The 22,907-nt window shown below is 44.1% G+C and overlaps 1 protein-coding gene across 2 annotated transcripts in view; it reads left to right on the forward strand.

Moving 5' to 3' along the window:
* Positions 1-22,907, forward strand: part of Arms (Ankyrin repeat-rich membrane spanning) — a 72,846-nt gene that overhangs the window by 540 nt on the left and 49,399 nt on the right. The window contains exons 1-10 of one of the 2 annotated variants that reach the window (XM_077686481.1): positions 252-646; positions 1,544-1,661; positions 1,776-1,874; positions 5,070-5,168; positions 6,472-6,669; positions 16,644-16,742; positions 19,007-19,105; positions 20,240-20,437; positions 20,533-20,631; positions 20,724-20,822. In XM_077686481.1, the coding sequence (XP_077542607.1) occupies positions 1,554-1,661; positions 1,776-1,874; positions 5,070-5,168; positions 6,472-6,669; positions 16,644-16,742; positions 19,007-19,105; positions 20,240-20,437; positions 20,533-20,631; positions 20,724-20,822 (1,098 nt within the window). In that variant the 5' untranslated portion in view covers positions 252-646; positions 1,544-1,553. Of the gene's footprint in view, positions 1-251; positions 647-1,543; positions 1,662-1,775; positions 1,875-5,069; positions 5,169-6,471; positions 6,670-16,643; positions 16,743-19,006; positions 19,106-20,239; positions 20,438-20,532; positions 20,632-20,723; positions 20,823-22,907 lie in introns of those variants that run through there. The other variant, XM_077686480.1, reaches the window with a different exon arrangement.

Genomic DNA, 22,907 nt, shown 5'->3' on the forward strand with positions numbered 1-22,907 from the left:
ACTGACTCTACCAACTCTACGTGCTGTGGCCGCTGTGGCCGCTGTGAAACGTGAATGCCACGACTGCAGTGTATTACTATGCATTACACTGGGGCGCTCCGAATGAACTTTGTCATTATACATAAGGTTTACAATGTTGTATGAAAAAAACAAAGAAAAAAATTATCTTGAGCAAGCGTTCTGGAAGTGCATAAAAATACCCTGACGCCTACTAAAAGCAAGCAACGTTTCCACCCAGCTAACAACTAAATCTAAGCCAAATAGGGCTCACATTTATTCGAGGAAAACCATCCATGGGGACTTTGTTAGCTTTACGTATCAGAATATTACCGATTCATATCATCCCTCTCGAAACCGAAACTGCTAGAAACACAGCGAGCCGACTACACAGCCAGCCACTGGCGCTGCCAGTGGCAGCCAATCGCATGCCATCGTTCAGTCAGTGGTTCAGTCACCTTTCAAGCGTAGAGTTTCAAGAATTTCGGGCGTGAGATATTTGGGGTTCAGCCGTGACAACAGATGCTCAATGCTTTCACCGCAGTGCCCCTGTTGTGACTTTGCGATGTGCGCCTATTCTCCATGACGACGAAGAGCGAGCAGACATGCTGCTTTTGTGTCCATACATTGGTTCTGCTTGCTATTCATAGTAAGTCCCAGCGTAGTCGTAGCTGTATCTGAACGCGACGTTTTATTTGCTGTAGTTGCTTTCGTGAAGACAATTGTCTGAATGGCTAAACGCAGTTTCTGGGAAGGTACGAAGATGTTTCTCTATGTGAGTGGGAACATGCTTCATTGAAGCTTTCGCGGTCTGATTGGCACAACTCTCTGATCGAAACACTCCGACTGGTTTCTCCGATAGTCCGCTGCCAGTTTGAATATTCTGTACGTACATGGGCTTGCTTGATATTCATAATTTAAAAAAAAATGTAGAATTGTGTCTGTCCTGCTCGTGGTGCAGATGTGCTTGCAGCCGAAGTGGCGAGGTGTTATGTTTCATGGCCAGGCCAGGTTTCATTGGTAGCATTTTGGCTGTCTATCAGCTTCTTGTTTTGTTTTTAGTTTCACTCCAGCGACACGAAATCGTCCTGGCGCTCCGCTCTAGATCAATTGATGCATCTGCTCAAATTTCTTGCTTTTGCCAACTTCGCGTTTAAGTTAAATTGTTGTTAATCATGTGTATTACCCGTTGTTTCAAAGCTGGCGCTCACTCGCTAATAAATTTCTTATCATTTTTAACGGGATCGAAACGCGGCAGTCAACTTTTTTTTTTTTTAGAGGGTGCAAACCGCACCAGGAATGTCAAGGGTGTGAAAGCGCTAAATTGTATTTGAAAAATTGAGTGAACAAAGCAAGCACGAGGATCCCGTCAAATATTGAAACATTTGTGCACAAAATTAACATTCGATTCGGTTTCATAATCAGAGCGAACTAAAGCTCTTTACCACCTTGACCCCATTGATTTGAGTGCCATATCTTATCTTGAAACTCTCTGAAGGATTTATTCTCTGCGACTTGTGACAAAGCTCTTATATTTGCCTTCCAGGTTGGGCACAATGTCATCGGCATTTTTAAGTGCTGTAGCCGTCATAAATGCGGGGGATGTACACTCACTCGAAAGGTCCCTCAATGCCAAACTTGTCAGCCCCGATGAACGGGACGAGGTGAGGCAGCATTTATAGTTGGCCTGTATACTTATGACTTGCACATGTTTGGCGCCGTTACGTTGCATGCATATTTATAAATGTGCCAATCACACAAATCTTTTACTGTTCTAGAACTGCCAAACGCTGCTTATGATAGCTGCTCAATGTGGGCAGCTTCCAATTGTTGAAGAACTGATTAGGCAAGGAGCAGATGTGCACCTCGAAGATCTTGTAAGTCCCATTTTTCTTTAATATAACAGGAATTCTGGGCTTGAACCTTTCTTAATTGGTTTGCAGTGAGGTTGCATTTCAGGAGGTTGTATTCCACAGGTGTGCGAATGCCCCTGGAATAGTGGCACAATGAACACCACCTTTGACTTTTTCCTTTCGTCAAGCTCTAGCAGCATTGGAGAAGTTGGCTTTGGTGCAAAGCATGTAGTGTCGTGCAGCTGCGTTTGGCTTCTCCACACTGCACACACTATTACATTGCCTTTCCACACGATACCCAGGGCGTGCAGCAATATGAATGCACAAAATATGCAAGTAACCTAGTGTGTGAGCGGCTGAGGGGCAGAAACAAATTGCTTTGATGGTATTTGTAACATGTTAACATCCACCTTCTCATGGTGTCTCACATCGCTGTTGTAAGTCTGGAAGGGGTTCCCCGACAATTCCTAGTTCAGAACCACTGCGTACAACGAGTGCTGCTGGATTTTATAAGAAAATTTTCTGATACTTCCCACTGGGTGGTGCTTGAATGTGACATTCTGTTGGTTCTATTTCATGCCAGGTTTAGACCTGTTTGTCTGCTCAACAAGAAAACCAGGTTGTGTGTCGAAAATGTCATCTGTGAAATTTATGACTCTTAATTCCCTAATAAGCTGCGATGCCGGTTATTTCACCCATGCACACCGTGTGCAGTAATAAGTGGCATATGAGGTCGTGTCATCCAGGCCTGGGTGCATTAACCATCAGCTTGTGGACTAATGGGTCGCACATGGTATTCGGTTAGCAGGTGTGGGTTTTATAGAATGTAAAGAAGCACCATTGCATATGCATGAACATTTCCCTGCTTTGCCAATGTGCTTGCGCAGGGTTCGTGGTGGTTTAAATGACAAAAATTCAGGGGCTTCTGAGGGCTTTCAGGGCCCTGTGGGGGGATTTTATGGGACCGCACTGTCTGTTAGAAATCTAAATAAGATAAAAGTTCTGGGGAAGCTGGAGGCTTTTGATGGTGGAAAGTTATTGAAAGATAGGAGCATTGCTGGAGCCAATGTTTCAACAAGAAGACCTGCCTTCAGACAAGTTCTCCAGTCTAAACTATGGCTCCAGCAAAGTTTTCTTCTTCGATGACTTCAAGCATAGCCTCCTTTATAATGGCTTGTGCCTGCTCAGTGCCAGAAATTCCGCCGTTCTCTCTGGTGGCGCCCTAATCCCAGGTTGTCCTGTGTTGGCGAGGGCACAGTAAACATTTGTCTACACACCTGGCAACAATGAGTGGTTTAAAACGAAGTTGTCAAGGCCCTTTGCAAACAAAAAATACGCGTTGTATAAAGGTGACTCTGGCTCTGAAATTCACGAGGCCAGAAATAAAACCATCTAGCTAGGGTGACGCTAGAACTTCACAGTGTAATTATAAAAGAGATGATCTTTCTCAGGCTATCTTGTTCGTAAATAATTTAACGCAAAAATTTTTTTTCTGCGTTTCCCTCGATTCAGCCAGAAATGTTACGGGTGAGTTTACTTGTGGGTTTGTGACCCACTGGGAATTGTTCGGTTATTCGGTATGTGATTGGTGAGGTAAGAATGAATGTACCGGGGAGAAGTAGCGAGAGAAACAAGCTAAGTGCATGCTGAATGCTTATCCTAAGCATATATAGGGGCTCTCAAATACTGAGCATCGCCTTGTGCTAAAGCTTGAAGTCGTCATTCTTTGCGCAGCAGCCAGGCATTGCCGATTACCGCGTCGTCAATATATCTACTACATGCGCGATGGCAACATTTCGTGGAGCAGCAGCGACGGAGAAATAGGGAAGGAATGGAGGAGGGTGGGCGCGTACCTTTTCAGGGACCCTAAAAAGTATTAGCCGCAGAACAAGACTTAATGGACTCGTAAGTAAAAAAAAAGGGAGCTCGGCTGTTTGGACTTCTTGAAACAAAATTTAGTTAGTATGACTCAATTATCACTAAACATCGAGTCTAGAATCATTATTTTTCACTTATCAACTTTTCACTTATCAGTGGGAGAAAAGTTCACTGGCTCTTATCGCAGTGACAACCATTAGGTCATGCATACATTTTGTTGGGAAACTGCCGTAGCGAACCCAAAAGGGCGAGCGTGCAGGCGGAAACAGTACACTGAACGCAGTTTAGTAGGTTTGCAACGCCACCCATAAAGCTTTGGTCTTTAATACTGGCTCACGATGTTCAAGCTCGCTGTTTTGCGGACTTTTGTACCTGGAAGACGCCTTCGTGTAGCAGACGACGCCGAGGTGCGTTTTAGTTCACCTCTGCCTGAAACAGTAGTTCGCATCGGCATGGCCATCGAAAAACCTGGGGACTTGGCGCCCCCACAGTGAACGGGCTGCTGCAATGGGTTTCGGGGCGATAGAGCAGGCACAGTAGGTTATATAGGAGGCTATGCTTCAAGTAACTGTTTGTTAGTATTGCATAAATTAGCAGTTTCAGCGCGTTAAAAAGTGAGAACTTTTATTTGTACAGAAGATAGCCAAGCAGCAAACACTGACGTGCATGGCCTCACATTGCTTTTATGTTGATTAAAAAGAAAAATTCAGGAAATCCAGGGATTATTCAAGTGTGTGTAAAAATTCCAGGACTTTCAAGGCCTTGAAACCAAGCTTTTCAAATTCAATGTTTTCAAGGGCCCACATAAACCCTGCATGGTGCTTTCACCAATGCATTAATATATCAAGTCAAATGCAACTGCTTTATTTAACCGTGACATTGAAATGACTACACTAATGGTATTGGTTGAAATTTAGTGAAGAGATAATTTGACATTGAGAACTAAGATAGCATGTGTAAAAAAGGATGGGTGCTTTGCACAAACACATTTCGTCTGGAGATATTGTTTGAAGAAATTTTGTAAACCGTTTGGCACATATGACCTTTTTGTTTAATTGATTTATCGTTTTGGTCAAAGGTAACATGTTTTATGCTCAAATTAATTAGTCAACTTTCCAGATCCTGCAAGTATTATTGCTTGCATTATTTCCCTCATTTTCATATACTTGCACTTGCTTTGATTATGTGTGACCTTGTTGATTCAAGTGTAGGATATTCATTGCCTAGTCTCCACTGCATGGGAAAAAGCTCTGCTCTTTTTGTTGCATTTCCTTTATCTGGTCAGTAATTAATGTTTAGGTCACATTTCATCATTTGGTACATCCCTGTATTTTTCTACAGGACAGCTGGACAGCACTGCACAATGCTGCCAAGGAAGGATATACAGACATCGTTTCAGAACTTGTCTTGCACAATGCGGACATTGAGCATCGAGATATGGTTTGTTTCCTTCATATATTGCATTCGAGTTTCAGTAATGAGGTACTGTAGCAAAACAGTACTCACTGAACAACATGTGTCACGTGACAATCCAGCGTCCCATAAAGGGAGCAAGCATTGAAGCAGCATAATGGCAAAAAGGCACATTCAATACTGCAGCAATGTTAAATTAAACGACTTGCCTGCGGTGGCAGTGCGGATTTCATGAAAAGAGGGCTAGGGCAATCATGCCACAAATTATTAGCCTGGATAACTGCCTGCATGCTGGCATGGAGTATTTTTTCTTTAGGAAGCATATCTTCAATTTGTTTAAAAAAAATATTGGTTCAAGGCTGCTGAAGGATAGCTTGCCTCTGGCAAGGCTGTTTGGAAGGACCACTATCATCTCTGAGCATGTCTAAAATGAAAAGCCTTCTCGCATGACCTCTCTTCACCTGTGGAGCCGCTCTGACCTAACTCTTTCAGTTTACCAATTCGGGGTCGCCGAGGCATTATGTTCCGAGCGCCATGTAATGGATACAATTCCTGGTTGTAGTGGGTGTATTTTGAATGGAGGGCAAGCATGGTGTGCACTGCACACTCTGGATGGACATTTGGAACCCTCTACTACAAGGCCATATAGCCCACATGCTTCTGGAGTGCATTAAACCCCATATTCGAATATATTCACCCCTGATTCTCTTTCTTTACAAAATTTAAAATAGTTTGAGTGAACGTTTATGCACTACTGTTGATGAAGATATCATCAAGTTCAAATTAAAACCTTGCGCGGGGTGGCTACACCCAGATGAGGGGCCCTAGGACTGATTTAGGCCACTTGGGGGGTGTGTTAACGTGTATTCACAAGCATTTTTTTCGCCTCTGTTAGAAACGCAGCCACTGTAGCCCTAAATAAAGCCTGCAAACTCGTGCTCAGCAGCCACTGATCAACCCCGGCGGGCTGTTTATAAAAATATAAATTAGCTACTTTACTCCCTTGCAATAGTATAAGTGGCTGTTTAAACTACGGGCACAGACTAAACTTTAAAACTCTCTCGTGTGAGAAACTGTGTATGTGGTCGAAATCCTTCTGTATGCTAAATTTGGGCATTTAATGGCGTAATGTACAGTATGTTGTAAATATTTTATGCCTTTCTAACCAGCTCGTATATTAAATATTCCAAATTCTCGACCTTTTTTTCATTGCGCTTGGACTCGGGGGCAACGGTACAATCGCCGGCTTTCTCCTGCCATATTTTTGTGAGCCTCGTATGGCCTCGTTGTGCGTGTGGTGTGCATCAGCCGGCCATGCCCTCCTTCCCAGGGGGGATGGACAGCCCTCATGTGGGCCTGCTACAAGGGCCACACGGAGACGGCCAAGCTTCTGCTGGAGCAGGGGGCGTTCCCCAACGTGCACGACCTCAACCACATGTCCTGCCTCATCTGGGCGGCCGGCCGAGGCCACCAGAGCATCGTGGGCGACCTGCTCAGCTACGGGGCCAAGGTCAACGCGGGGGACAAGGTGGGGCATTCGTGCACCCGGGCTCACATGTCTGAAAGGGCGGTGGGCAGTGAACGTCAGGGAGGGAATGTTACCTTTGGGCGGGGTTGCGGGTCTTCCCTGCACTATAGAACTGTACGAGGGAGGTTGCATTGTTGCAGCTTTTGTCTTTTACTGCTTGTTTGTGAGGTGTGCACAGGGTGTCGACGTTTCATTATTCGCATGCTTCACAGTGTGGTCAAGCTTTCCTTCGCAGAAACTTTCCTTCCCAGTGTTGTGTATGCTTTTCTCCCTACCGGTAGCCACAAGATCATTCATAACAATACTGAGCATCTACATCAGCCTTAGTTATGACAGAATTATTCTCTGTAACAGAAACTGAAAGTAGTTTTGTATTTTATAATTTGTGCAAGCAAACCTGTGTTGCCGCAACACAGTGTGGAAATGAGGAGTTATTCTTCCTTATGCGCACGTGCATGCGAGCGCTCAGACGTTTAGGCCATGCCAGGTATAGGGGCCCGAACGTGGGACAGGTGGCGCTGCTGGCGCCGTTCAACAGCGCCACCAGCGGAAGAAAATCGCGAAACTGAACTGGGTATTTCCTGGCGTGTGAATGTGGAGCACCGTGTTTACGTGCAGGTTAAAAGTGCAACCGCTCGTTACCGTGATGATGTTGGTCACGTGACACGCACATTTTTTGCCAGAAACTGGGTCCGGGCGACGCGCGTTCATTTTATTTACGTAAAATTTGGTTAATTAATTAATTAGTGGTCATTGACTGGGTAAAGTCAAATTGATGTCATTAGGGCATGTGAGGTATCAAATTGAAGGTCTTAATGAGTGGAATCACGTGGGACAAGTTAAAAAATGCTTCCTGGTCATAGTCATGAGATAGTCATGTGAGTCATAGATTGGGTTAAAAGTCAAAGTGGTGCCACTAGGGCTTGTGGGGTATCGAATTAAAGGTCTCGAGTAGGGGAATCATGGGGCACAAAGTAAAATTCGCTTCCTGGTCATAGTCATGAGACAGTCATGTGAGTCATTGATTGGGTTAACAGTCAATGTGAGGCCACTAGGGCTGTGAGGTATCAAATTAGAGGTCTTAATGAGTGGAATCGCGTGGGACGAGTTAAAAATTGCTCCCTGGTTATAGTCATGAGACAGTCATGTGAGTCATAGATTGGGTTAAAAGTCACAGTGGTGCCACTAGGGCTTGTGGGGTATCAAATTAAAGGTCTCGATGAGTGGAATCGCCTGGGACAAGTTAAAAATTGCTTCCTGGTCATAGTCATGAGACAGTCATGTGAGTCATGGATTAGGTTAAAAGTCAATGTGAGGCCACTACGGGTTGTGAGGTATCAAATTAAAGGTCTTAATGAGTGGAATCGCGTGGGACAAGTTAAAAATTTCTTCCTGGTCATAGTCATGAGACAGTCATGTGAGTCATAGATTGGGTTAAAAGTCAAAGTGGTGCCACTAGGGCTTGTGGGGTATCAAATTAAAGGTCTCGATGAGTGGAATCGCGTGGGACAAGTTAAAAATTGCTTCCTGGTCATAGTCATGAGACAGTCATGTGAGTCATGGATTAGCTTAAATGTCAATGTGAGGCCACTAGGGGTTGTGAGGTATCAAATTAAAGGTCTTAATGAGTGGAATCACGTGGGACGAGTTAGAAATTGCTTCCTGGTCATAGTCATGAGACAGTCATGTGAGTCATGGATTAGGTTAAAAGTCAATGTGAGGCCACTAGAGGTTGTGAGGTATCAAATTAAAGGTCTTAATGAGTGGAATCACGTGGGACAAGTTAAAAATTGTTTCCTGGTTATAGTAATGAGACTGTCATATGAGTCATAGATTGGGTTAAAAGTCAAAGTGGTGCCACTAGGGCTTGTGAGGTATCAAATTAAAGGTCTCGCTGAGTAGAATAATGGGGGACAAGTTAAAAATTGCTTCCTGGTCATAGTCATGAGACACTCATGTGAGTCATGGATTAGGTTAAAAGTCAAAGTGGTGCCACTAGGGCTTGTGAGGTATTAAATTAAAGGTCTCGATGAGGGGAATCACGTGGGACAAATTCAAAATTGCTTTCTTGTTATAGTCATGAGATGGTAACGTGAGTCACAAATTGGTTTAAAAGTCAAAGTGGTGCCAGTAGGGCTTGTGAGGTATCAAATTAAAGGTCTCGATGAGGGGAATCACATGTGACAAATTAAAAATTGCTTCCTAGTTATACTCATGAGATAGTCACGTGAGTCATAGGTTGGGTTAAACATGAGTGTGACGCTACTGGGGCTTGGGGGAGATCAAATGAAAGGTCTCCATCTAGAATGTTTTCATACAATCTATTTTTTGAAAAGATAACAAAGGAATATCTTTAAATAAAGTTAGAAAGATCACCAGTTTAGGTGACATCAGTTGATATTACAAGCCGACATAAGTCCGCGAAGAATCCGTATTAGGGTACAGCGCACATTGTGGGCGCGATTTTATCTTTACATAGTACTTGTTTGCCTTTCTTTATTTTAAACACAATATGAAGGGGAAATATGTTTGCTGACACTTTTTTAGAAACCGTATTTTTTGGTGTATTAGTGAACTTTCTTCACTGTTGATGCGGCACTGCTGCCGAGGCCACTCTATTCGCCGCTGAATGAGCTCCCGAACCACGGTTCGCCGCTAAATATCATTCATCTCAAACGTCCTTCGGTGTTGTCGTGTAGCGCTGAAACATTGACATAAAGCAAATGTCATTCGCTCGAAAGATAATTTGATCTGCCGTCTGGGAGTTGTATAACATATGCTACACAGTTTCGATCGTAATCCATATTATTGCTCATAAAATAAAATAATATTGATAAGGTGCAGCATTTCTATGGCAGCCGCTTGTGTAACCAAGGTAATGCGGCCTTCGCAGAACACCTCGTGCCAATACACGGCTTGCACACCGTCCGCGCTGGCCGGTTGCATAATGTAGTTGGCCCAAGCGGGGCGCGATGGTGAAGTAACACAAGGGTGAGGAGGGAACGCAGTGGGAACTTCACATGTGTTGCTGTCAGCCCACCCCGGAAAATATTTGTACGGGGATCTTTCTAAATGCGGGCTGATTTTTCTGAGCCACTGCAAAAACCGTTACTCGGATTTGGGCATATATACTGTAACAGTCGAATGAAGTGAGCCTCAAAGCTAAGCTATGTGATGAGGTACAAGATGTCTAGCGGAGCTGCAGAAGGACGATCGTTACAATGATAATCATAGCCACTTCTTTGTCTGCGCCTCGAATTGATACGGTATTGGAATGAAAGTGGGCGGATGAGTATTCATGTTCTGGAACCACACTTGTGGCAAAAATGGATCTATTGCTCTAAGCGTAAATGCAAGTAGCGTGCCATAAGCCCGCTCTATATGGTGCGAATTGACAAACGAATTCGCAGCTGCGGCGTCGCTAGTGCGGCAATATGTCGTTTTGCGGGACAAGCTGAAACAATCCAAGTGATCAATTTTCGTTGCTGCCGAAGCTACAAAATTGCTTCCACAGGTTCAGAGGCACAGTTGGAGAAGACGAAGCGAGAAGTGACTTAAGGAGAACCAAAGGGAGAATGGGCTCAAAATACAAGAACAAGTGAACACTCCTAAGATGGCGTTACTGGTTGCACGAAAGAGGTGGTGACAGCGTGTCTCTTTTTTTTGCCTGCTCAAAGCAGCTTTGAGCAGCTCCCAGCAGCTCCGTATTTTATTTGCCCATAGAACATCTATGGCGGGAGCAGTTTGGGGCTGCCTGGAACTGCTCAGAGCTGCTCTGAGCAGGCAAAAAAAAGAGACCTAGCCTCTCCTAAACTTTCCTTATTTTTATGGTGGAAAAGTTTACAAATCGTGGTGCCAGTGTTCAGATAGTTGTGAATAGTAGTACCGAGACGACACAAACAGGTATCTGTATATTGGAATACATGCATGTCGATTTATTCATTACACTTTTAAGGAGCAGAAAATACAGTATAGTGCTGTCACGTTAAAAGAGTAACCCTTCGAAACGTCTTGCAGGGCGCATCATGGCGCTGTTGCGCCGCGCATTCCCTAAGAAGTGGGTGACGTCGCCACGAGTATTCTTGGGGACAGTCATTCTGGACGGCGCATCACGTGACTGGCGTTACTCGTTCTGTCGGTGGCTTGCAACATACTCTCTAGAGCATGAAGTCGTTTATAACAAATTTCACTACAGGAAAGTCTGGCGCTGCAATCAGGTGCCGTCATGGGACTGCTGGAAAATATTATATTTTTACTTCACCGCCTTTCAAATTCCTCAGCTTCATGATTGACAACTCTTTTCCCGACGGTGGCTCGAGTTTCTTTTCCCCCTAGCAGCACGACGCTTCCTATCCACTACTTTGGAGCAAGCACTGCTTGCTTTCTTGATGCGCTGTGTGTTGCTTTTTTTGGGGGGCTGTTAATTCGCGCCAAAGAACCATAGAAAAAAGAGCTCTGAACAGATGCAGCGAACGCAGGAGAGTAGGATCAAATTGAGCAAACTTCGACTGCATCTATGGTGGTGGAGGGGGAGCGGAAGAGACCAGGGTGGGGGGGACACAAGGGGGTTTTACAGGCTCGGATGGCAGACGACTACTGTCTTTCGATGGCATTTGCAGCAAATGACGGAGATATAGGGCCTTTTTAAATTCAAGTTATGAGAGTTTACACGCCGCGGCTGTGCACCTGGGCCACGAGGGCTCTGGATTACTTTTGAGCACCTGCGCACCTTTAACGCGCGACGAAATCTCGACATACGATCGCCTTTTTTTCTCCTCCATAAGAAAAGCAGAGATCGCGAACGGGATCTTACCTGCGTCCTTGGGCTCAGCAGCATAACTGAGCCACTGCAGCGGGTGCTATTTTCAGTTACTGCTGTAAGACTGCCAGGGGATGTAAAAGGCTTCCGAAGCGCGCTGGTTCGTCATGTGTATATTTGTTTACTACCATAAAAAAGTAAAGCACCATAGATATGTTTACCATCCTGGTACATTATTGTGTTGGTGCTACGTACGTTGCTTCACATGGCATATCAGCCACAAGTAACAAAGTAGCAATAAACAAACAAAACAAATGAATATATTTATTTTTTATATATAAGACAAAAGCTTCATTTCGAATTGCAAGGAGATGCCACCACAGTAGAGTTGTAATTTCCATCAAATAGTGAAGGCGTGAAAAAAATTTTCTTTTCATGTTTTTTTTTAGAAAAATATCGGAAATAGAAAAAACACGATTCCAAACATATTAAAAGCTCGACATGCTTTTAAAGGGCTGCTGAAGAGCTTTTCAAAACATTTGTTGGTAGCATTCCTTTATAGTTTTCTTGACGTAAATCAGGAAAAGGTGTTTATTGCTTGTGAAAATACACCCAAACAGCCTTTTTTTTCGCGAAAGCAAACGACCCCTGCCCAATGTGCGGTAAGAGATGTGGCTTCCTTTCGCGATCGGGCCCCGGTAGATAACGTCCTATTAGGAAGCACCGGAGCTGCGTCGACCACTCAGCATGCAGAGCTCATTCTGTTCTCATTCCGAAACGGGTCAGAAAGTCCCCAGTAATATTGAAGACGCACAAAATCTTCCCTTAGAATAGGGGAGCTTGAAGGAAGCACAAACTGAATAAGTCTGCTCGCGGCGAGCTTAAAAAACGAATTTTCCCCGAACGACTCATGGCCGACTTTAGACTTTGGGATGCCGGGATCTTGTGCAGATATGCTATTGTCGCTTTCACTACCAGCGCGAACACACATTCCTAGCACACTTTTCAACACCCCATCAGCCCCCATCTCGAATGTGCAACTTGCTTTTTACATTCGGGAGGGCGATAACAAGCTCTAGGGCATCACTTTGACTTTTACCCCAATCCATGACTCCCGTCACTATCCCATGAATATAAGCAGGAAGCAATATTTAATTTGTCCCACATAATTCTCCTAATCGACACCTTTAATTTGATACCTCAGAAGCCCTAGTGGCACCACTTTCACTTTGAACCCAATCTATAACTCACGTGACTAGCTCGTGACTATAACCAGGATGCAATTTCTAATTTGTCCATGATTCCCCTCATCGAGACCTTTATTTTGATACCTCACGAGCCCTAGTGGCACCACTTTGACTTTTACCCAATTTGTGACTCACGTGACTATCTCATGACTATAACAAGAAAGCAATTTTTAATTTCTCCCACGTGATTCCCCTAATCGAGGCCTTTAATTTGATACCTCACAAGCCCTGGTGGCATCACTTTGACTTTTAAACCAATTTGTGACTCACGTTACCATCTCATGACTATCACCAGGAAGCAATTTTTAACTTGTCCCACGCGATTCCACTCATCGAGACCTTTAATTTGATACCTCACAAGCCCTATTGGCCTCACATTGACTTTTAACCTAATCCATGACTCACATGACTGTCTCATGACTATGACCAGGAAGCAATTTTTAACTTGTCCCCATTATTCTACTCAGCGAGACCTTTAATTTGATACCTCACAAGCCCTAGTGGCACCACTTTGACTTTTAACCCAATGTATGACTCACATGACTATCTCATGACTATGATCAGGAAGCAATTTTTAACTTGTCCCACGTGATTCCACTCATTAAGACATTTAATTTGATACCTCACAAGCCCTAGTGACCTCACATTGCCTTTTAACCCAATCCATGACTCACATGACTGTCTCATGACTATGACCAGGAAGCGAATTTTACTTTGTGCCCCATGATTCCACTCATCGAGACCTTTAATTTGATACCTCACAAGCCCTAGTGGCACCATTTTGACTGTTAACCCAATCAATGACTCACATGACTGTCTCATGACTATGACCAGGAAGCGAATTTTACTTTGTGCCCCATGATTCCCCTACTCGAGACCTTTAATTTGATGCCTCACAAGCCCTAGTGGCACCACTTTGACTTTTAACCCAATGTATGACTCACATGACTATCTCATGACTATGACCAGGAAGCAATTTTTAACTTGTCCCACGTGATTCCACTCATTAAGAGCTTTAATTTGATACCTCACAAGCCCTAGTGACCTCACATTGCCTTTTAACCTAATCCATGACTCACATGACTGTCTCATGACGATGACCAGTAAGCGAATTTTACTTTGTGCCCCATGATTCCACTCATCGAGACCTTTAATTTGATACCTCACAAGCCCTAGTGGCACCATTTTGACTTTTAACCTAATCCATGACTCACATGACTGTCTCATGACTATGACCAGGAAGCAATTTTTAACTTGTCCCCCATTATTCTACTCAGCGAGACCTTTAATTTGATACCTCACAAGCCCTAGTGGCACCACTTTGACTTTTAACCCAATGTATAACTCACATGACTATCTCATGACTATGACCAGGAAGCAATTTTTAACTTGTCCCACGCGATTCCACTCATCGAGACCTTTAATTTGATACCTCACAAGCCCTATTGGCCTCACATTGACTTTTAACCTAATCCATGACTCACATGAGTGTCTCATGACTATGACAAGGAAGCAATTTTTAACTTGTCCCCCATTATTCTACTCAGCGAGACCTTTAATTTGATACCTCACAAGCCCTAGTGGCTCCACTTTGACTTTTAACCCAATGTATGACTCACATGACTATCTCATGACTATGACCAGGAAGCAATTTTTAACTTGTCCCACGTGATTCCACTCATTAAGAGCTTTAATTTGATACCTCACAAGCCCTAGTGACCTCACATTGCCTTTTAACCTAATCCATGACTCACATGACTGTCTCATGACTATGACCAGGAAGCGAATTTTACTTTGTGCCCCATGATTCCACTAATCGAGACCTTTAATTTGATACCTCACAACCCCTATTGACATCACATTGACTTTTAACCCAATCTCACTAATCAATAATTAACTAATTAACATAAATGAGGTAATTAACGTTCGAGCCCTACTGCCTCGGGAAACACTCGAGGCAAGCAAAAAAAGCGCTCACGCGTAACAAAAAAAAAAAAAAAAAAAAAATCACGTGCCGCAGCTGTGGGCATCGCGCTCACAGCTGCGGCACGTTCTTTTTTTTTTTTTTTAGTCCATAACTTCCGTTTTCCGCCACTACGGGAAAAAAATGGCGCTAGGGTCGCGCGGCAAACTCCAGGTTCCGGTCCCTATTGCTTCGTTTCCATCATTGCACAATAGGCTTCATGGGCTGAGGGCAAGCATGCATGCAAGCAGGAAGAGAGTGGTTGCACACTGTGTCTGGCTCAATATTGGTTGTGATCATTGGGTCTCTCTCTCTAGATTTCTTAAAATGCTGGCACTGGAGTTTAAAAGTAGTATGCATGGGCAGCATATTTACATGTCTGTTTTACTTTATTTTGTTTGCCATAACAATAGATGCATTTCAAACATCAAATGCCTTTCATGCAATATATTTAGCATATTTTGTGCATGTTTTCTTGTATATTCTTATTTTTCTGATTTGCACAATAACGCTGTATCAGAATAATGTTTAGCCACATTCCCGTATAGTTTATTATAATGAGATTTTACCGTATTTAGGGACTGGCGCCAAGTATTAACCCCAGCTGGCTCGTTTGATCTAGCTTGTGGTCAGAGATATACATTCCGAAAGATTGCCCTCAAATACACTGGAGTTCTGTGTCAAAGTATTATGTTTAGTGGAAGTCAGACGAATACCTCTCTCTTGTGTCTGTAGAGAACAGTATGCTTAATCATGACTACGTATGTGAGGCTTATATGTAGTGCCAGTAACTGTGAATTAAAGTGGTCATTATGAGCACTTGTAATAAAAAAATCTGAAAAAAACGAGGAAGCTGGTCTGTCCGCTCAGTGTGCTTTCTGACAAGGCAGTTCCTGAGGTGCTCAATATGAGCCTTTAGTGCAAAACTTGCGAGTTTGCAGCATGGCAACAAGCATTGCAAGCATGTGCATAAGTTCAGGGTAGTTTTTGGAGCCAGTGTTGTTTTTTGCGGCAAGAAGTCAAGTATATCGCCGTGCAGAAGGGTAAGCATTGCAGTGAAGTGAGCAGCTTTTGCAAGGAGTCTGTGTGTTGGTGGTGTTACTCTGTATAGGTTGGAGTGACTGGCATGGCATGGGGGCAACCATGTGTGTGCGCCGTCACTGATTACGTCGGGCTCCGCAAGATGGTGGTACTTCTCCGTGCTAAGCACACGACAAGTGTTTGATATTCCAATCTGTGCCCCACCGAACACAAAGTAATGCCTCGACTCCAATGTTAGTGCGATTAATAATATATATGCTGCCACCACCGCCAAGAACCGGGTTGAGACGAGACAGACGACGCATGCCGGTGTTTTTTTTCTTTTTTTTCTTTTTTCTGCAAGGTGTGGGTGCAGTGGCACAAACCGCGCCATGTCTGTGCTGAAGCAGCACAGACATATTCATTTTTAGTGTTGCCAAGCGAAGAAATTGACCGCCAAATCGTTCAGTGAATACCATCTATAGGATTTAACTCCTCTCATGACTGTGGCGGTAAACTGATAATTCTTTGTTCGTGCCCAAGCAAGAAGTAAGAGGTGTTGGTAAATGACAAAGATAATTGTGCAACTTTTGAAGTGGGATGTTTTTTTGGTTACCAACTGTCTGTAGAACTTTTGAAATGATTTTCACAGTAGAGGAAGCATTATGTAGCACAAAGTTCTCTCCAGCTCATTTTGTTTCACCTATGAATATTGGCACTTAAACTTATTGGGGCATTTGAGTGCAAGTGAAGTGATTCCTCACTGCAGATAGCCTGTGTGCATATTGTGAATATACACAATAGTAAATGGTTTTTGGTGCCATTAACTACTACTGTTGTAAAACCACTGTAGTGTAACGTTTTCTGGAGGTGTAGAGACATTCTTTATTGTGCTGTCTCATTGTTTCGTGCTTAATTAACTACTTGTCAAGAACCAGTTTGGTTGTATCCTCTAATTAGAGGATCAATGTTCCTTTCTTTTCAGTACGGAACCACACCATTGGTTTGGGCATGTCGGCGAGGGTTTACAGGCATTGTGGAAATGCTTCTGGAGGCAGGAGCAAATGTCGACACTGCTGGGATGGTTAGTGCTCTTGTCATCTTGTCTCTAGTCTTCCTTTCTATTCATATCAGTAGCTTTTTTTTTGTTTGCTTTCTTACAAAAATTTTGAAGCATTCATAAAGTAAAGCTACAAGTCACATTGCCATTTAGTGCAGCTAAATTATCAGCACCGAGAACAAGAAAGATTAGACACATTTATTGCATGAGAGTGGTGTCAGAACACTTTAAAAATGTACTAGGGGTAGTAGTGAAGTCGTTTATTAGGAAGGGGTAGGCTGGTTGGCCAGAGGGGGGAAATGGGAGTTGCAAGGAGGGAAGAATAAACTTTTTTTTTTGAATCCTCAAGGGTCGTGTTGGCATCTTCCAATGGGGGAGCTAATGGTCCAGTTGAGGTACGATCTTCCAATGGGGGAGCTAATGGTCCAGTTGAGGTACGGAGCTCGGTGTAGACCCCGGCTCACACTACTCGCGCCAGACCACTCAAAGGAAAGTACCTAGTGCTTCAAGGAATTGGGTGCCAAAGGGTGCCAAACCGCGCGAAAGCGTCGTATGACTGGGGTGTCGTATGATCGGGGTACGGGTAAATGCTGACCTAGTAGATGGTCTCACGCAACAGGTGGGCTAAGAACTTATTTAAGCTACTATATTTAGCGCGTTCTCGCGCAATTTGCGAACCCCAAACTAAAATCTAAAGATTCTAAAAATAAAACGCCTGTTTTGTGCCCCCCTCCCCTCCACAGTATCTGCGCTAGCCCGCTAGCCATGCACCGCATGCTACGCGACCCTTGTGCCCCGTCCCGTCCCGCGCTATTTATAGCCCACCAACCTTGTGCCTCGCGCACGCGAGATAAGGCCGACGTGGTCGAGCAAATTGAGAGGGGAAAAGGCAAGAGTGCGAAACTGCTGAGGCCGAGCGAGACGAACGATAGTATGAGACTGCGATGGAACAAAGGCGGCAAAGAAAGGAGCGGAGGGAAAACGCGACTGTGAAAGGCACTTGTAAGCAGAGACCACAGAGAGGGGGAGAGAGAGCGTGGTGAAAGGAAGAAACTTGAATCGAGTGGGCGAGGAAAGCGGGTGTTGGGTTGCGTGGGATGTGTTTTTACGTTCATCGGCTCGATGGTAGCTTTGAATTCGCGGTCCTGCGGGCCACTTGTCCGGACTTCTCGCGGTTGGGGCATTGGTTGACCCCCGCCCGCCAGTACCCGCCTGCTTGCTTGCGTCTGTTCAGCAAGTGGTCGGGCCCGCCTGGCCTGCGGACCTTCGCACATCAAGCAGCGTCAAACGAAGGTTAAGAATAAAGAAAGGTCGGGACGAGGCGGCGAAGCAGTGTAAAAAATGGGGAAAATGCTGGTTTATCCCCCGCCAGGGTCCGTCGTATGAAGCGAACAGCGTGCACCCGAGCGCAGCATAATTGGGGTATTTAATGCATTGTTCTTAGGGGGTGTTTGCAAATACCGCAGTGATCCGTCGTGTCGTAAGACCGGGGGACGTATCAGCGGGGCTCCACGGTGTAAGGGATCAACTAGCGAAGGACCATGGGGGAGTGCACTTTCAAGAATATATTGATGGTCTGCAAATGAAGCGTAGTACCAGATTAAATTATGTAGATCTGCAATACAGGTGCAGGTAAACATTGCGGGTAAAAAATATTCTTTTCACTGGAATTACATTTTTTAAGTGTCAGGCTGGTTTTAACTCCATTTTTTCTGTCATGTGCAGCTTGATGTAGTGATTGGGTTCAGTAGAAAATGATGCAAGCCAAACGCCATCAATATTCACAATGGAGCAGGAATAAATTTTTTATTAATTTGCAGTTTCAGCTTTGAATTGCAGGTAAGTAGCAAAGAAACATTTGGGGCCGTGGTGGAATTTAGATGTAAAATTGCCTAAGCATGCCGTGTGCTTTTTTTAAAAGAGGACGGTAAATGCTGAATGATGTTGTTGTAGCTGAATGATCACACCTTTTGCACCTTTTTTGCCTTTTTTTCAGTGACAAACTGTGCTTCGTTGGTTCAGTAATTAATAATTGTCTGTCCTTTCTCTTTATCGTTTCCATTAGATTTATTTGTGACACAAAAGAGCATGGCACTAACTGTGCCACCAGCTAGGAGGAAGTGTAGGAACTCGCGCATTAGGCTGGCATGTTGGCAAGCAAAGCTGACTGCGGGAATAATCGCTCACTTTTGCCACTAGTTGCTGCAGTTACATAAATGCTGACAATAAAAAAGGGTGATAAGTATTAAAAATGTGTGCAACTTCTACAATGCTTTCTTTGTTTTCAGTATTCATGGACTGCTCTGATAATTGCCACCAAGGGAAACTACTCGGACATTGTTAGCATGCTGCTCGAGTACAAGCCAAATGTGAATGCTGTGGATGCTGTAAGTTGCTGGCGGCTTCAAAAAATTGCCACCCTTGTTTGTATTTCATTTGTAATTAGAACTGCATTTAAAGGTAGATATTAACACCATTTAGCTATACGTTTTATTGTAATTGTAGAAACTTTATAGATAATCATCATAGATAATCATTGAAATAGATGTAGAAACTTTATAGATAATCATTGAAATTATCGTCGTCGGCGCCCGTCTGCTCAAGCTGCTTTGTTTTTCATGCATCGCCATCTTGTAAATAGAACCACCACCGTATCGCCGGGACGTCGCGGCCCTTGGTCTCTCCTCTTATTGCACAGTAATTACATGTTGCTGTTTGCGTGTTTGGCTTGAGAGGGCTGTGCAGCGCAGCTGGGGTGTGGATTGGCAGCTAGCACCCGGGTAAATGCCACGAGCATGAAATTCCTTGCTATATTATTGAGGAGATAAAGTGAGGTGTCAGAACATAAAAACCTTATCTCCTAATACATCTCCTAATGCACCCAAAAGTCTGCATGGAAATCGGTTAGCCTCTTTATTTATATTTTCACATTAAAAAATTTTTTCTGGTTCGCAGTTTGGATTTAAATAATTAGAACCAGTGCCTCTCCAGGGCATTCATTCTACCAACTGAGCATATAAGAGGACTAGCCAGTTTTCTTTGTGAGAGCACGATAATCTTTCACTGAAAACAAAAGTGTATTTTAAAGTGGAACGGTTCAGGGCATTCCGTACGGTTGAGTGAGGATGCAGAAAATAGAAAGGTGCAGCCTGAAGCTGCACAGATAACACTTCGGCTCCTCATAGTGTTTCTCCTTGTTTGAGGGAAATGTTTCGAGCTGAGCTGGTTTTTATGTTAACTGTGGCAGCACGCAGCTGGGCATTAGCATTTCTCAGTTCTTAATTTATGTGATGTCGTTGTGGATTTCCCTGAAATCGTTCTGCCTTTGAAAGGGGAATTAAAAATTTGTTAAAAAGCAATATCTTAATGCTCTTATATATTAACAGACAGGGAAATAGAATTTATTAGAAAAAAAGCGGGAAGTGAACGAAACAAAAGAAAAAAAAATATCAAAAGGGCTTTGGGGGAGGGGGGGCTACTATGGCTTGCAAAGCAGTCCTTGTTTTTCTCACTACTCTCAGGACGGTTACACAGCACTGGCTATTGCCTGCAAGGAAGGGTTCACCGACATTGCCGTGTCCCTGCTGAACTCTGGTGCGTACGTCAACATGCACGATCGTAGTGGAGACACCAACCTCATCCATGCCGCCAAGGCTGGGAACTTTTCCATCGTGGATGTCCTGCTGAAGAAGTACGCGGATATCGATGTCCAGGGCATGGTGAGGGCCTGTGCCTGCCTCGTTCGACTGAACGCTGCATGTGGGGCACCTTTGTGCCCTGTCGTAACGCTGCTTCAGTGGCTCCCACTATGCAGGACAGGAAGACTGCTCTGTACTGGGCTGTGGAAAAAGGATACACGGACATTGTGCGCACAATCCTTAATGCCAACCCGAATCTTGAGCTTCCAACAAAGGTCCGTATACTGGTCTACGGGGTGACGTATTTGGGGAAAGGGGCATCACCTTGTATTTATTTATTTATTTGTTTGCCTAATTTTTTTTTTAGGACGGAGACACTGCATTGATGAAGGCAACACGGAACCGCAACACAGAAATTGTACAAATGCTGATCGATAAGAAGGCAAAGGTTTCTGCCACAGATAAGGTAAGAAGGCTTAAAGTAATTTGTCAACTCGTGTTTGGCTTATTAAAAAAAAAAGGGGGGGGAAAGTTTATTTTATGCCAGTAGGCTCTTGGTTTGGGGAGTGCATTTGAGAATGCCGCAGAATGTTTGCTAACAGAATCGAGCTGTCCGTTATCTTAATTTTAATTTCCCTTTAATTTTGTACTTGCTCTGGTCCAACTGAAATGACACGTGTCACTTGTTGGCCTTGTTCAGCTGATGCAAGAAGCCTGGATTGGAATTGGGCAGGATTTATTGATGCAGCAGCCAAAATTGACTTCAATTCTGCAGTAGCAAGGTCATGCTGGAGCTGGAGTGCTTTTGTTCTTGCTTGTATTTCTATGTATGACACACCTACGGGTTGCTTGAGTAGGATTACCACGTTTGTGCAGTTTTTCCAGTGCGTAAAAAATCGGCCCTCCTTCATTTGTGGCATAAGTACCGGGCATTGCCTTTTTGTAGGATCCTGCCCATGGCAGTGTATTAAAAGGATGCAAAAGACAAGCTACAAGTCGATCTGTACTGATAAGTTAATATCCCTTGCTTGCATGTGTTCCACACCCTGTTGCACCAGCCTTTTGATTGACGAGAAAAATGACCAAAATGAGAAGACTGGGTTTGCTAGTATAACTGATTTGTTAAGCAGCCATTGCAGTTTGTCTCCTGAAGGTCTTGACATACACATTGGGCCAGCACCTTCTTTGATTTAAAGGAGCCATGAAGAGAAAACACAAGTTTGGTGCATTCAAAAGATTGTCTCGTTAGAATCATACTGACACCACTTTTAACGTAAACTTCGCTCAAATAAGCTACATAATTAGGAAAAACGGGAATGGTCATGCGACCCACCAGCTCATTTCCCGCAACAGAACCTATGATGTCACATGAGCTAAGCTCTGCGATTGGCGGAGGCTGGCAGAAGCAGACGAAAATTAGGTAGAGCTTACAAACTAGACGAGCGATTTGCGCTTAAATTTAGGGCACATTCTTTACAAAGCAATAAGAATGATGGGACAAACAGTGGAAGTTACGAAAGCACATGTAAACATAGAAGTACTGATGCGTTCTGCTGTTCGTACTGCGCACAGCATGCTTGGTTTAGCTGCACAGCACTACGGGGCTTGGGGTTGTCTCAGACGACACTGGCCGATTGACGCAAGCAACGGTGTCTTACGTGACCCCATTTGTCGAGCGAGCGCTGTTTCAGGGAACGAATATTTTCTCCCAGAACAAAAACAAGCCAGGTTTAAATGCGGGCAAAAACAAACCAAACGCTTGCCACGGTATGGTGGCGCCATCTAGGTTACGGAGCGTAAAGAAACGCGGGAACAAACCAACACCGCTGTACAGGGTGGAGACAACCTTTGAACGATCCCGTGCCGCCGCAATTGGGCCAACGGGCTCAACGCGTTATTCTTTTCGTTTCCCACGAGACCTAGCAACGCGAAACAGACAATATGATTCAAACTTCTTCAGTAAACCGCGTTGCGGCGATAACTTTAGCGCGGTTTTGACACAATGACTTGCTTCGGCGGCGAGCGAGCAACCGAAAATGGCGGCGCCAGCGTATACGTGTCTCTACCGTGTACGGCGGATGCGTGAATGAAGGTACTCTAGGCTGCAGAGCGGTCGGTTCCTGTGATGTCATTTGGGACCACGAAAACGCACGATTGAGCGGGAAAATCAAAATTTTAACCTAAATTGTTTAATTTCTCAGTGAATAAAGCACCGTTTGTATCCGGACAAGCGCTGGGGGCACTATAAAACACGAAATCTTTCGAATAAAACCAACTTGCATTTTCTCTTCATGGCTCCTTTATTAAGGACCTGAGAAGTATGATGCAAATTAAATTGGTTAACTGTTGCCACAAAGGAAGCTTGCATGCTTAGCAGGTTAGGTACATTTGAAGGTTGTTTTTGTATGTTTGTTCCTTTCACTCATTATTTGGGACCTCTGACAATTCCAACATTTAGGTTGGTGTTTGTGCAAGAAGAAAAATATTGCTATGTTTCATGGTAGCCAGCAGTGCGTGACTGCACACGATTGACTGTATTCTTGTTTTTTTC

This window comes from Haemaphysalis longicornis, unplaced genomic scaffold (genome assembly GCF_048455015.1).
Source record: "Haemaphysalis longicornis isolate Haplotype H1 unplaced genomic scaffold, Haemaphysalis longicornis Haplotype H1 scaffold_1, whole genome shotgun sequence".
In the NCBI taxonomy this organism is placed as follows: domain Eukaryota; kingdom Metazoa; phylum Arthropoda; class Arachnida; order Ixodida; family Ixodidae; genus Haemaphysalis; species Haemaphysalis longicornis.